The 16,552-nt window shown below is 37.4% G+C and overlaps 2 protein-coding genes across 2 annotated transcripts in view; one reads left to right on the plus strand and one right to left on the minus strand.

The window, feature by feature from the left end:
* Positions 1-817: 817 nt before the first annotated feature.
* Positions 818-6,293, minus strand: LOC128217838 (WD repeat-containing protein WRAP73-like). The gene is made up of 5 exons (XM_052925245.1): positions 6,175-6,293; positions 5,292-5,412; positions 4,530-4,702; positions 3,243-3,386; positions 818-2,799 (listed from the first exon to the last, which is right to left on the minus strand). Exons 2-5 carry the CDS (start codon positions 5,409-5,411, stop codon positions 1,875-1,877), a joined length of 1,362 nt encoding a protein of 453 aa, XP_052781205.1. The 5' UTR covers position 5,412; positions 6,175-6,293; the 3' UTR covers positions 818-1,874.
* A 57-nt stretch (positions 6,294-6,350) lies between these two features.
* The window catches only part of LOC128217554 (threonine synthase-like 1), a 38,042-nt gene continuing 27,840 nt past the window's right edge, over positions 6,351-16,552 (plus strand). The window contains exons 1-4 of the mRNA XM_052924757.1: positions 6,351-6,610; positions 10,879-11,019; positions 14,273-14,411; positions 16,344-16,405. Coding sequence (XP_052780717.1) covers positions 6,458-6,610; positions 10,879-11,019; positions 14,273-14,411; positions 16,344-16,405 — 495 coding nt within the window. The 5' untranslated portion in view covers positions 6,351-6,457. The remainder of the gene's footprint in view (positions 6,611-10,878; positions 11,020-14,272; positions 14,412-16,343; positions 16,406-16,552) is intronic.

Here is a 16,552-nt window from a genome sequence, read left to right on the forward strand (position 1 = left end):
ATTAAACCAACAACCTCTTGGGTGATAGCGGGCACCTTTACCACTTGACCACTCTCAACCTGGTGGGGATTAAACCCACAACCTCTTGGGTGATAGCGGGCACCTTTACCACTTGACCACTCTCAACCTGGTGGCGATTAAACCCACAACCTCTTGGGTGATAGCGGGACCTTTACCACTTGACCACTCTCAACCTGGTGGGGATTAAACCCACACAATCTTGGGCGAGTGGTGGACACATATACTACTAGACCACTCTCACCCTGGTTGGGATTACACCCACAACCTCTTGGGCAATATGTGGACACCTTTAACACTTGACCACTCTCAACCTGGTGAGGATTAAATCCACAACCTCCTTGGTGAGAGGTGGACACATATACTACTAGACCACTTTCACTCTGGTGGGGATTGAACCAACAACATCTTGGGTGAGAGGCGGACACCTTTACCACTTGACCACTCTCACCCTGGTTGGGATTTCACCCACAACCGCTTGGGTGAGAGGCAGACACCTTTGCCACTTGACCATTCTCCCCTGGTGGGTATTGAACCAAAAACATCTTGGGTGAGAGGCAGACACCTTTACCACTTGACCACTCTCCCCTGGTGGGGTTTAAACCCACAATCTCGTTCGTTAGAGGCTGACTACTAAACCACTTGACCACTCTCACCCATGTGGGAATTGAACAAACATATTCGAAGAAAAGCTGACAACTAAACCAGTAGACCAATCCTGCCCATTTTTAGAAATAAACTATTAAGTGTATACATTTTTGTTTATTGGAGATAGCAAAAGCTAGACTCAATATTTTAATTGCTATTTGTACATTTTCAGATGTCTACAATATAAACAGCACTTGTATTCTTACTTATAAATACAATAGTCTACAATAATAGCATACAATACAGAATATTACATGTTTTAAGTATTATGAAAATGTTAAATGTTCAATATTGTATCACAGTCAAACTTTAAGGATTTGTTTTGTCTTTTTGAGACACCAAATAACATGTATATAACAGTCTAGCAAGTGTATAATATAAACAAACACAGTTTTGCAGTTCTGTAAATTAATGTAATAATTGTGGAATCAAAATATGTCCCTTTTCATGAACCAGTGTATATATGAATGCATTCTGTATTGGAAATCCATTTCAAATCAATTTTACATCTTTACTCAGCTCAGCTTTTAATTATTTAGCTTCATTTAAAATATCTTGGTTACAATTTATATCAACTGGAACCAGCATCAGTTACAACACAAAGGAAGTCCTGGTTTTACACATACATGTAGCAAACACTTTCCTTATCCTCGTATTTATAATTTCACATCATCATCACTCATTACTCTGATTTTACATCATTTTTCCTCATTGCTATAACTCACATAACTATTTCCTCATTTTGTATTCTAATTTCACATCGTTTTCCTCATTATTCAAATTCCTCATAACCTTTTTTCGAATTGCTATAATTTCACAAAACTATATCCTCATTACTCTCATATCACATAATGTTTTGCTCATTACTCTAATTTCACATCATTTTCCTCATTACTAAAATTCCTCATAACCTTTTCCTATTTGCTATAATTTCACGTAACATTTTCTTTATCACTCTAATTACAAGTAACATTTTCCTCATTACTCTAATTTCACCTGTCATTTTCTTCATCACTCTAATTACAAATAACCTTTACCTCATTGCTTTAATTTCACATATCTGATTCCCAATCACTATGAATGTACATTTCTCATTACAATAATTTCACCTATTCCTTTCTTTATTACTGTAATTTAACAGAATTTCATTTTCCTCATATCTAATCTCAAGCACAGGATATACATATATATATCATAGATTCTATCATTCATTCAACAGTTTCATCACCATCTTGTGTATTCACATCATTCAAGTAACAAATACACATCATGTCTTTTCCCAGCAAAAGCAAGGATCCGCCATCTGGATGCCATTTCAGGGAATGTACCTGAAAGGTGCCCTCAACAGGGACCTCGACGCATAAGCTACCCGCTGGGGACCACATGTAAAGTTTATTCACACCTGTACATAGAGCCAGCCTCGTCCTTGTGGGGTCCCACTCCACATGCTTGATTGGAGCATTTTGGATTATGATAGCGCATGCGGAAAGCTTCTGAATATCCCAGATCCATAGAGTGTGAGGCATATTGTCATTTCTTGAGAACATGTACTTGCAATCTGAACTAAACGCTGCCAGGCCGATGCCCCTCTTAGGGTTCGCCTTATTTGTATCTGGTTTCACAATTGGGATTTTCACAGGGCCAGACTGAACCTCATATTTGCTCTGGGGAGAGAAAAGGGCAGCTGTTGGAATATCTGTAAGATTACTTTTTACTGGCTTTGGAGTTCTGGTCTCAACTTCCTTGTAAACTACTCCAGAGTTTTCATCAACAGTTTCTGGATGGGAAAAAGAGGTGATTGTTTTCCATGTGACATGATTCAGAAGTCTCAATTTTTCATCGTAACTTCCTAGCGCCAAAAACTGACTTGTGGGGGACCATGTCAAGGTTTTGATTCCCAGGGCATAGTCGTACGCACTGAACTTTGAAAGGCATCGACCATCGAGAGAATACAACATGACCAGGTAATTCAAGGGGTTGTCCCAAACGCATAGAACTGAGCTGTCTGGGGACCATCTCAAACCAGCCAGGTCTTCGGTGCTGCTCTCAAAGTGTTTGAGAAGTTCCCAGGAACTGCTGGCAAAAATGCTGATGAAGTCTTGACAGTCCCTCCTTTCAGCCAAAGCCATATACCTGAAAAAAAAGATACAGATTTTAACATTTGAAAAACAGTGCATGTAAATATGTTCTCCGTTATAAAAATTGATTCATACGAATACATGATTTTGTTTTCTGCATACAAATTAGTTACACCAAAACATACCAATCCAACTGAATTTAACACCAGTACTAAAGCAGAAATTATGAATTAATTAATAATTATATATGAATATATATTTAACTTAGGAAATGGAAACACAGGTGTAAAAGTTTCCATTTTTTAAGAATATTTCTGTTCATGTCGTACCATTTAGCATACATACTAAATGACATGTATATATCCAACAATAAAATATCAGTGACTGATACAGTCTGAATCAGTATATTCAAAACCAATCAATTTACATTACTCTTTAATATAGCAAAATATGCCTCTGACCATAATCACACTCATTCAATACCAAACAGATTCTTACTTGCCATCTGCCGAGAAGTCAATGTTATTCTGGCATTGTTTTGGGTATCGGATGTAGGATACAGATTTGGTAACAAGGGACCAGACTGTGATCCGCAGGTGGAAATCTGCAGTTGTTAGAACGTGTCGGCTGTCTGGGCTCCATCTGGTTTATAAAACATTAAATTGTAATATAATTCATAGCTAGATGCCTTAAAGCTGCTCTCTCGCGGGTTGAACGTCTTGCAGCTCTTTTTTGTCTTCGCATGAGCTAGTTTATATGAAAATGCATTGAAACCAGTGATTTAAGACTGTTGTTAGTAATGCTTTAAGCCATGAATAATGATTTTTCAAATGTAAAACTGTGATCTGATATTTTGTAAGCAGTCCTATATCACTGGTTTTCAGATATTTACGCAAAAATTGTCTCATTCAAAGACAAAAAAAAATAAAAAATGTTGGCAAAACGATTAAACTGTGAGAGTGCAGCTTCAATTTGTAAAATTGAGACAGCATCTAAAACCTGTCAAAAAATCAGATTGCAGATTTTTATATTGAAGCAAAAAAATGATGCATTTTTCTTAGAAGCCATAAAACATTATTTTCGAACGGAAAATCTACAATCTGATTTTTTGTCAGCAATATTATATCATTGGTTTACCGGTATTTACGTAAAAATTTGCTCATTCCAAGACAAAAATAAAAAAAGTTGTAAAAACAGTAAATCTGTGAGAGTGCAGCTTTAACAGCAGAATACATCATGTCATGTATGACGACCAACATACAGTAGTCGGGTACAAGCAAAAAAATGGGGCAAGAAATGACATAGACTTATGAGACAAACAAAGGCTGATTGGTCATTAAAGTTAACAACTTGGTTCAATTTAACAAAGTTGTTAACACCATTGTTTTTAACTTTCAAATCTGAAAGGTTGTAAAAGTTTAAGAAATACATTTGTGATCTGCAGTGCTTCTAACTATATTTTAAATATATACATAAAACTTGTTCAGCTGTATTTGCTTCATTTAAATACATGTATATTAGTACATAATCAAATAGTTTACATTTAAAAGTTAACAACAATGTCATTAATCAAGTTGTTAATGTTAACAAAGTTCTAAACAAAAGGCCCAATGTGTAAGCAATTTAATGAAAAAATAAGATCAATTCCCAAACAAATCTGGTAAAAGAACACTGTTTTGATCTTCACCAAAAGCTGAGAAACTGAATATTTAACAAGAGTTTCATAATAGCTTTCCTCCGACTTTCAATATTAAAGACTAACTGCCACATTATCCAATGTTTTACCTGACACCACACAATCCTGCTGATCCCTCGTCAATCTTGCACTTCCACTCCGGCTGTTCCAGCGACCAGACCTGCACCAGGCCGCGCTTGTACAATCCACACAGGATGAACTGGGAGTCGGCCGACCACTCGATATGCTGTATGGTGTCCATACAGCTAAACAGGTTCTGAATCTGAAATAGGAAAAGTTTAGGTAAATTTAAATAAGTCAATGAAGCTATAATGTACATGCTACTTTTGTATATATGCACTAGGCAATATAATTAGTATCTCCTGTATAAAGTTTCTCAAAATATATTTACTTACATGTATATTATATTTACTTACATGTAGTTTGATCTGAGAGTTTGCGGAGAATTCAATTTTAAATAAAGGAATTGTTGATAAGGATTTGACAGTTCATGGCCAACAAACTTGAATTGTTTAAGCGGTTTTGACTGATTTGATTATTCAATATGAGTGAGTGTACGTCCTTTCACAGATTTTTAAAATATAAATTTTAATAATGAAAATTGCCAACCAGAAATGGCTCTTTTATTATTGTTAAAATTGTCAATTTTAAGTACCATATATATGTGTTTAACATATAAAGGACAATAACTAACATTGAAAGTAACTTTGACCTACTGAATGTGTCACCTGATGGGCAGAGCCATTCTGTTTGTAGTCACAACAAACTATGAATGCATATGTCATGTTTAAATCATAATTACTGTGAGGCATAGTGTTAATCAAAATTATAACTACTAAATAACTTAGTACCTGGAATGTGTCAACATCTCGGACGACCAATCTGAACTCTACAACTGACGCCAAGTACTTCCCATCTGGGGAAAACTTGCATATTTGGTTCGACTGCCGAAATAGTTCGGAAAAATTCATCCTGGAAAAAGTTACAATACAGAATTTATAAAACCAATGGTGCATTTTCTGAAGAATGAGTTGAAAATATCCTTTTACAATGAGAGCAACTGAATAAAATCATGCACATTTTCATCTTCTTTATCAAATTATATGTTGCAAGCAATATTAAAATTTAAATGTCAGTCAATCTAAACATGATTCATCCAAGGAAATAGGATGATATTATTGAAGTGTTTGTGGGACCATCTGCCTGGGTAGCTCAGTTGGTATCAAAGATAGATAGATAGTCATGGACTTCAGCCCCACACCAGGTGCACTTTGCCTCCCAGGTGCACTTTACTTGTGTCAAATATACATGGCATTAGTTCCTGGGTCAGCCTAAAGGGTTGATAGGGGACGAGAGTAGTGTGTGTGTGTTTTAGTAAGACCAAGCAACCTGGTTAGCACTGTTGATTAGACCTAGATCACCATGCTAGTGTTCCAGAGGTTGTTCGTTCAAACCCACACAGGGTGCACTTTTCCTTCCAGGTTGACTTTTTTATTCATCTTATTTCGTTTGCATTTCTTTCATAAATTATATCATTAACTTTAAAGCTAGTTATATACAATGACTCTAAAAATGCATATTTAAACAAGTATAATACTGTTAAACACAATTAATAGCTGTCTTCAAACATGTGTAAACATGAATAAATTGAAATAAATATCTAACTGACTTTTTATTTGAATTTTAAGGAATATGCCACGGTTTGGTAATTTTAAGAAGGCAAATTTTATTCACCTTTTAGTTGTTCATCAGGTTTTCAAAACATACAGCTTGTTAGCAACAATTTCAACAATAAACAAAACTATAACGTTCAAGTTTTCCTCCAAAAATATTCTAATTTAGAGTAGTCTCCCTTGCATACCTGTCAACTTTTTAACCCAACGAATAAAATAAGAAACAAGAAAAAAATATACATGATTGTTGACATAGCATACACGTTATCAAATCTGCGTCAGCTCATTTGAGCTTGTGTTAAGCAGCACGGGTGATGCTTATCTGTCAAGATCATTTTTAAGCCATGTTTTGTCACAGGTTTGGGACATGCATTTTGCCACTAAAAACGAAATTGCTGTATTTCTCACCTAACCAAGCAGGAAAGAATGGAAAATGTATGCATAATATCCGGTCCTACTTTGACAGAGAATTATCAACAGCAACTTCAAAAACCGAGGTAAGCATTTTATTTGTTATTTTGATACAGAATACAAAACATGCATGTACATCAAGGCTGCATTATACTAATTCTGTCCCCTTTGAATACGGAAGCGGGTATGCTATATTGCTCTGCACATGTCTGTCGCCCCGTCGGTCGGTCAGTTGCCGGTTGGTCGGTAGACAAAACCTTGTCGGATTGGTTACGTGATAACAGCTGTGATTTTGTCCTCAAACAAGGTCAATACTCACGGTCGCGGTCACGTTGTCAAATTAAAAAACTACTGTTTTGCATACAGTTCTTAAACTTGGTGGGAAGGCTGGTCATGGCCTGCAGATCCCTTTTGTTGACCCCTATTGTTGAGTTCTAGATCAACAGATCGAATGTGAAGGTTATCAAATTAACCACAGTCATGGCTATCTTTTGAGTGTTTTGATGAAACTATAATCATCTCATAAAACCTCGGTAATCATATGAAACGAAGGCGTGACTCTTTAAGCGACATATACTGCCCTTTGTTTCATTTAAAATAGTAAAGAAAAAGAAAAGTTATCATTGTTTTAAGTCATTATTCGAAGCAAACTGTTGCCCTCCGACGTAGCATTTATGACGTTATTTATCACGTGGTATACACACACTGATTAAACAAACGACGATAAAGTTGGGAGGTAGTTGCATGTGCATGGTAGTTGGTTATTTCAGCTAAAATTAAGCTACCTGCTAGTTGCCAGTTAAGGAATCGAATTCTCGACCATTTCCAGTTGATTATAATTATGGAATTGAGATGTCTTATTTTATGGTTGAAAGGAACACATGTGAAGAAATCACACACCAAATGTGTTTTATGCATGCACACAGATCTGGGAGTAGTCCCAGCACAGATGTATCTTCGTGAGAAACACTGTCTAGCTGAGTATTTTTCTACATTCGCAAGTTAGATATCGAAAAATACGAGTTGGTGAATCGCGAAAATATAACTCAGTGACCTACCAGTTGGTGGTTGGTCATTCAGATTATAACGCATTCTCTTGTCAAGAGGTGTTGATATAATACAATATTACGCTTTTTCGTCCTTTTACCCATGTACACATATATGTATATGTCTTTGTTACAAACACTGCTTTATTGAGGTTTCATGGCTTCGTACATTCTCCAGTTGATTATTCGAACATTGCCAGTTATGCGGGAATTTCCATCTACCGTCCTGGGGATTCGGGTTTGTTTTTTGTCCTTTTCAGTGGACTTTTATGGAATTGAGATGTCTTATTTTATGGTTGAAAGGAACACATGTGAAGAAATAACTCGCTAAATGTATTTTTATGCGTGCAAAATGTATAAAAAAAACACTGGAAGATACATCTGTCAACATGCATAAAAATGCTTTTGGTGTGTAATTCTTCACATGTGTATACTGTCACTTTCAGCCATAAATAAGACAAAATCTAAATCCCCAAATAACCAACTGAAAATGGTCGAGTACCTTTATATCAACTATGTAGTTGATTATTCGTATCCCCAACTGGCAACGAGCAGGTAGTTGAATATTCGAATTACCAGCTACATGTACCAACAAGATAATTGGAATCCTCAACTCTCAACTTCATGTACGTCCGAACATTATCGGCATATTAAAACTGCACTATCAAAGATTTACGTTTTGACAACTTTTTTTTTGTCTTGGAATGAGCCATTTTTTGCGTAATTTTTTTTTTTGTCTTGGAATGAGCCATTTTTTGCGTAAATATCTGCAAATCAGTGCAATAAGACTCCTGACAAAAGATCAGATTGCAGATTTGCATATTTCCGTTAGAAAATTAATGTTTTGTGGCTTAGAGCGTTACAAAAGATTTAGGAAAAATGCACAAAACATCATTTTTTTAAGCCTTAATATGAAAATCTGCGATCTGATTTTTTATGTCAGCAATCTTATTTCACTGGTTTCCATGCATCTTTCAATCGATGAGTGCGCAGCTTTAAACAGATATACAATGATTAACACTAAATGTATTGTTTTAAGCTTGCAAGAAATTAAACAAATTTCTATTTTATTTATAATCATATTGGGTACCACGTACATCTGTTTATCTGTATAACTTGCATTTTCTATGTTCTTAGTTTTGTATTATCAACTTAACTATTTCACTGCTGTCTGAAGGACGCATACACGTTTTACTGATAACTGCAACTGATCAACTCCTAATAGTGGTTAAAGGGACTGTACACCAGATTGGCACCAAAAAAAGTTGTTTTTTTCTGTAACGAATGTCAGGACACTTATTTAATAAAATGTTTTAATGTCTTAAGTGTAAAAAAAACATACCAAAATGTAAAAACAAAATCGAGTCGGAGACCGGGTTCGAACCATTTTCGTCAAAATTGCAGTCCAGTGCTGTATCCACTGTGCTACGAAGGCTTACTCTAATCAGTTGAAATTTTTAAGCGATATTACTTACATGATCATATCACGTGATAACATCGACTAGCCAATCCCGCATTAGGAATGAATTCTTCTAGGTAGACACACCTAGAAATATTTTTTTATGAAAAAATACGAAATTAATTGTAAACTATGTGACACTTCTTAGAAAGTTCCAATGCATTGTACACATCGATAATAAATTTATTGCACTTTTCAACAATTTTCTTTTTTTTCCCGCTGTTTTACCATACGGAGTACAGCCCCTTTAAGAACAGGGGCCGTATTCATAAATCACTTAAGTCATTTCCTTTAGTCGGTTTCTTAAAATTTTCATTATCAGATAAAACGAAATGTATATGCGTTTTTAACAAAAATGATAATTTAAGTATTTTTCAATAAGGCCAATGAAAATAATGTATTTTGGGAATTCTTTATTTTTTATTTCATATAACTAAAGTGATACTACAATTAGGAGAGTGACTTAAGTTAGGATCGAAATGACTTAAGAAGTTTTATGAATAACTATACCTACCATCCTCAAACTTGGAAGGGATGTTAGTCATAATCTTAAAGAACCCACATACATTTAACGCTGCCATTAGACATGTTTTTTTTACAAATATATATTGTTTAATATAATTGATTTGACTTTAAAAAAGTGCCAAGCAAATAGGGTTACCGGTATAAAAAATAGGGCATGGAGGGGTAGAAATTTTGTAACCGGGGTTACCGGTATAAAACTTTTAACGCCGTAGATTAAACACGACATAGAATACTTAGTAGCCGGTTTCCAAACGGAACACCTCGGCCAATATCCAATAGTCTATCTAGAAACTTGCCGGAGATGGCCGAGTTGTTACGATTGAGCCAGTTTCTTCCCTTTTATAAAGCACCACGATATTAGATCCTGTGTCGTCTGGAACAAAAACAAATAACAGTTTGAGAAGTACAGAAGTATTTTATGTTCTTTGAAAAGGCGAAATGCCGTCTATGCATGTCAGTTCAGTCACCGTGACAGGTGGGAAAACTTCATCTATTATAAAAACACATTGAGCAGAAACGTCGCTGCCTCTCTTCAACAAGCATACTGTATAATGCATTGCTATATTAGTCAGGGTGTCGGGTACCCACCAAAACGTACCCGGCCCGAAGGTACCTGGGTACCCGTCTTTGCTCTACAACAAAAGGATCATTCGGAACTCCTCGGCCATTTTTTATCGAAAACAAAGGTTGTTTTCGATAAAAATAGCCGAGGAGCTCCGAATGGCAAAACTATGTGTACTATTTATATTGCGGTTAAAGTCGTAATGTTTGATAAAATATTCGTATAAAACACCAAAATGTATCATTTAAATAACTATTAAGAAATATTATTCCGAGGCCTGGGATTGTCCCAAGGTACGCACCCTAAACCTAGACCAGTCCATAACCTTGACCTCTACAACAATTATGTACCAATATAAGGACAGAATAACAAGCTTTAAAGCAACTATGTTACTGTAAACAAATGGTATATGAGTTACGTGTAAAGTAAGACGCGTTCATTCATGTCACGGCTTAAAAGCCTAGTTTACATTAAGGATTGTTTGTTTCTTTGTTGTTGTTGTTGTTTGTTGATGTTGTTGTTTTGTTTTGTTTTGTTGTTGTTTTTTGTTGTTTTTTTGTTGTTTTTTGTTGTTGTTGTTGTTTTTTTTTTTTTTTTTTTTTTTTTTTTTGGGGGGGGGGGGGTCACTTATAGAATACTTAAACTAGGCCTTTAATCATTGTACGTAAAAGCGGTGATTGTTTTCAAACAATAAACACATTCTAAAAAATTGATTGCTCAGCTTTTTAAGCTTAATTGACACTTGCTCTATGTTCGTTCCAGCGCAATGTGGTTCTAATGGGCAGTCCCGGATGCGGGAAAACGACGGTGGGTCGCATCTTGGCCGGACGGCTGGCACTTCCGGTCATAGACGTGGACGACCACCATTTGGAGCCGTACTGGGGAATGACAGTGGCACAGAAGGTAAATGTTTTGTGGATGTTTCTTTTGGTGAAGACTCTTATTCAACTATTATAAAACTATTGTTCGCCTTGATATCACACTGACCTGAATGAATGAACATCCTCCTCTTGCGGACTGTCATCTATGCGTAGGAATGCGATATCGAACCCATAATTGCAGACATTTTGAGGACTAGTGTCTTTATCGAGTCCTTCGTTTCCCTAATGAATACGAGTGTTGAAGAATATTAGCCAAAATCGGGCCGAGTGTTTAGAACATTGCTAGAGTTAACGACGTGAAAATCGGGCCGAGTGTTCAGAACATTGCTAGAGTTAACGACGTGAAAATCGGGCCGAGTGTTCAGAACATTGCTAGAGTTAACGACGTGAAAATCGGGCCGAGTGTTCGGAACATTGCAAGAGATAACGACGTGAAAATCGGGCCGAGTGTTCGGAACATTGCTAGAGATAACGACGTGAAAATCGGGCCGAGTGTTCAGAACATTGCTAGAGTTAACGACGTGAAAATCGGGCCGAGTGTTCAGAACATTGCTAGAGTTAACGACGTGAAAATCGGGCCGAGTGTTCAGAACATTGCTAGAGTTAACGACGTGAAAATCGGGCCGAGTGTTCAGAACATTGCTAGAGATAACGACGTGAAAATCGGGCCGAGTGTTCGGAACATTGCTAGAGATAACGACGTGAAAATCGGGCCGAGTGTTCGGAACATTGCTAGAGATAACGACGTGAAAATCGGGCCGAGTGTTCGGAACATTGCTAGAGATAACGACGTGAAAATCGGGCCGAGTGTTCGGAACATTGCTAGAGATAACGACGTGAAAATCGGGCCGAGTGTTCGGAACATTGCTTGAGTTAACGACGTGAAAATCGGGCCGAGTGTTCAAAACATTGCTTGAGTTAACGACGTGAAAATCGGGCCGAGTGTTCAAAACATTGCTTGAGTTAACGACGTGAAAATCGGGCCGAGTGTTCGGAACATTGCTAGAGATAACGACGTGAAAATCGGGCCGAGTGTTTAGAACATTGCTAGAGTTAACTACGTGAAAATCGGGCCGAGTGTTCAGAACATTGCTAGAGATAACGACGTGAAAATCGGGCCGAGTGTTCAGAACATTGCTTGAGTTAACGACGTGAAAATCGGGCCGAGTGTTCAGAACATTGCTTGAGTTAACGACGTGAAAATCGGGCCGAGTGTTCAGAACATTGCTAGAGATAACGACGTAAAAATCGGGCCGAGTGTTCAGAACATTGCTAGAGTTAACGACGTGAAAATCGGGCCGAGTGTTCAGAACATTGCTAGAGATAACGACGTGAAAATCGGGCCGAGTGTTCAAAACATTGCTAGAGTTAACGACGTGAAAATCGCGCCGAGTGTTCAGAACATTGCTTGAGTTAACGACGTGAAAATCGGGCCGAGTGTACGGAACATTGCTTGAGTTAACGACGTGAAAATCGGGCCGAGTGTACGGAACATTGCTGTAGTTAACGACGTGAAAATCGGGCCGAGTGTTCGGAACATTGCTGTAGTTAACGACGTGAAAATCGGGCCGAGTGTTCGGAACATTGCTTGAGTTAACGACGTGAAAATCGGGCCGAGTGTTCGGAACATTGCTTGAGTTAACGACGTGAAAATCGGGCCGAGTGTTCGGAACATTGCTTGAGTTAACGACGTGAAAATCGGGCCGAGTGTTCGGAACATTGCTGTAGTTAACGACGTGAAAATCGGGCCGAGTGTTCGGAACATTGCTGTAGTTAACGACGTGAAAATCGGGCCGAGTGTTCGGAACATTGCTGTAGTTAACGACGTGAAAATCGCGCCGAGTGTACGGAACATTGCTTGAGTAAACAACGTGAAAATCGCGCCGAGTGTTCCGAACATTGCATAAGTAAACAACGTGAAAATCGCGCCGAGTGTTCAGAACATTGCTGTAGTTAACGATGTGAAAATCGGGCCGAGTGTTCGGAACATTGCTGTAGTTAACGACGTGAAAATCGGGCCGAGTGTTCGGAACATTGCTTGAGTAAACAACGTGAAAATCGCGCCGAGTGTTCAGAACATTGCTAAAGAAAACAACGTGATCAATGACATCGTTGCTAACTTTTAAACGTGAAATATTTAATGATTTTTTTTTAATTATTATTATACCTCATTTATATAGCACTCTTTTCATAAAGCAATATACGTTCAAAAGTGCTTAAATATTATGATGTGCTAATATATTAAAAAAGTACAGCTGAATCTATTGCCTCAAATATTGAAAGAAATACTACAGATTACAAAAGTATCGATTAAACTTCCACAGCAGTAAAGATTTGAAAGTTAACAAGAATGACAATAATGACGTCAACAATGGTTTAAACTTTAACATAGTTCTAAACAAAATGCTCATGGTTGCCTTTTAAGTTTTTATCTCGTCTGCTTTTATTTTAAAAAAGAGAAGCATTTATGGCTTGTGGTCGTTATATATTTAACCATAACTTAAAAAACGTTTAATGTTTTCAAATGAAATTAAGTACGTATGTTTCCAAGTACTATTCGTACATATGTACCAAGTATTCAAAAGCTAACTCTTAAAACGGTCCAGCTATGCCCCATTTCGATTGAAAAACAACAAGAACGAAAGACGATTGGTGGCATTCCGTGGCAAGTCTTGTTCAATTGTTACGGTTGTAGAAAACCTCTTACCCGACACCGAACAATAGCTGAGGCTGACAGGCGACCCTAGTTCGGTATGCGGTTTTCAAGTTGGTTTAAAGGCGTAATCGGTACGCAAGAGGGTGGTATGCGGTACGCAGAAGCTTTGTCAATATTCGGGCCCCAATTACTCGAAACTTCTTAAATCCCTTATAACAGGATTAAGCTAAGCTCACTATTTTTGTTTTTCAATAATTTGCGTTATATTTACTTTTTTAAGTTTTTATTCTTTAGATAGGAATTATCTTTATGTTAATCACAATAAATCATGTTCCATTTTATCAAAATTCAACTTAAGGTTGTATTTTGGCTAATTGAAATAAGCTACTTAGGCCTGTTAAGCTTAAGAATATTCTAGAAATTGGGGCCGGTAGATCTACGATGAAACTTTGAAAAAAAGGCAATATTCGGTTATACGTCGAGTATCATAGCAAATTCACAAGTATTCTGTACGCAGGGGGGTGTGTGTGTGTGTGGGAGGGGGGTACAGTCTTGTAACTTTTGTTTAAAATTATAATATGAATTGATTTTTTGTGAGCGCCCCTGTTTACCATTTAAGCTAGACGAGGTTGGTTCTGACGGTTTTGTGTCTGCGGAAGGGGACGCCCTGGCAGCCTTGAGCGTCTATGGATCCGTTGTATCTCTGACCGGATCTAACCCAATGCACGATGGAGGAATGTCAAATATCGCCAAATCGGGTATGCGTTTCTATGTCATTCTTTATTTCATAGCATTCTTTGTGTCTTCGGTGTTTTATTATATGCCTTCCGGTGGTTGATAGAGATTTATCAGTGAAATTAAAATGATAGTTCACTGTTTCAAACAGTGAAAATATCAAATTGATATTTTTCACTGTTTTGTAATTTTAGCCCGCTCTCAGTTCCAAATTAAACGTCAGCGCGCACAGGGCTGGTACACAATTTCAACGACTACATTTCCGAAATGACATTATGTCCTCATACAAATTGGCGCGTTTTCTGAAAAAGTGTAATTGAATGACTTTTAATCCAAATTGAGGCATATTATAAAAAAGTAAAAAACAAACATGTTTGTTTCAGTGTAAGATATAATTATATTTCACTTTGTGAACACCAAAAGTGAATATTTTACTCAAGGCTCGTGGTTGTATATTTTTGTGCTCACTAGGTGAAACATATTACAATCTTTCACTGGAAAACAACAACAACAATTATCCTCTATATGTTTGGCATCGTGCAAAACCTTGACTAAAGAGTCAATTCTGTTGGATACTGGCCGAGGTGTTCCGATTGTTGTTTGTGTCAACTGAGACAAGCAGACGATCGTTGGTGTCTGCTTTAAAGGGCTTTATATTTTTTAGTTCGCCTGTTTGACAAACAAATAAAGTCGATGTATTGTCAAAGTCGGCGACGCTGTCGGTGTCGTTGTCGGCGTCTTTATCGGCGTTTGTGTCGGCGTTTTTGTCGGCGTTTTTGTCGGCGTCATTGTTGGCGTTTTTGTCGGCGTCATTGTCGGCGTCATTGTTGGCGTTTTTGTCGGCGTTTTTGTCGGCGTCGTTGTCGGCGTTTTTGTCGGCGTCGTTGTCGGCGTCTTTGTTGGCGTTTTTTTCGGCGTCATTGTTGGCGTTTTTGTCGGCGTCATTATTGGCGTTTTTGTCGGCGTCGTTGTCGGCGTCATTGTCGGCGTTTTTGTTGGCGTTTTTTTCGGCGTCATTGTTGGCGTTTTTGTCGGCGTTTTTATCGTGCAAAAACTTAACCTTTGGCCATAACTCGGAAACCTTTTAAAGCTGCACTCTCACAGATTTACCGGTTTGACAACCTTTTTATTTTTTGTCTTGGAATGAGCAATTTCTGCGTAAATATATGCAAACCAGTGATATAAGACTGCCGACAATAAATCAGATCGAAGATTTTCATATTTCCGTTCGAAAATTAATGTTTTATGGCTAAAGGCATTAGTTACGATAGTTTCGCAAAAAATTGTCAAAACGGTAAATCTGTGAGAGTGTAACTATCCATATATATAACGTGTTACACATGTTGCCATGTTGACAATATTCGCATATAAAGCCAGGCGCATACATCTGCTGTTGTTGTTGTTTTATATTTATTTAGTTATGCCCCTCACCCCCCCCCCCCCCTTGTTGGACGAGTACTCTTGTTCGAATTCAAGGTATGGTGTCATGTTGACATTACTTGTTAGTGCTACAGCCAGGATTTGAAAAGGGCAGGGTGCGAGGCCAGAAATGGCAAGTTTGATATGCATTGAATAAGCCTTAATGGTGCGCTTGCAAGGGCAAATGTTCAATTCTTATTTTGTATGTGTTGTAACTGCTTTTACTTACACATGTACGTGAACATATTTTTGTCCACTCGTGAAATAAAATACGATCTTGCACTGAATTCAACAAATATCCGTTAGTGTCAAAAGTATGTTTATTTATTGTTTTTATACTTATTTCTCTGTCAAACAAAAGGCACAGAAGGGTGAAATAAAAAGGCAGTAGGCTACTAGAAAGGGGCAGCAGGGTGCCCCATCCTGCTATTAAGGTTTAGCTTGAGCACTGCTTGCTAAGGATGTGTATATGAAAGCGCTTCCATGTGTGTATTTGTAAGAAATTATAAATTTAGTTGTTGCGTTTCTCATTGTAGGTCACCTGTACTTTCTTGACGTCCACATGCCGGATATTCTCGAACGACTAGAACGTATGAAGGTCAGAAACTGTTTTAATAGTGTTTAAATGACCTGAAAACTACATCGAAATTGTGTTGTATGTAGGTTTCTTAATTAGTTGAAACGGTCGAGCAATAACGAGCTCGGATTTTTGGCAACAAATGATTAAATGAATATCGTATACTCT

Source organism: Mya arenaria, chromosome 14, assembly GCF_026914265.1.
Source record: "Mya arenaria isolate MELC-2E11 chromosome 14, ASM2691426v1".
In the NCBI taxonomy this organism is placed as follows: domain Eukaryota; kingdom Metazoa; phylum Mollusca; class Bivalvia; order Myida; family Myidae; genus Mya; species Mya arenaria.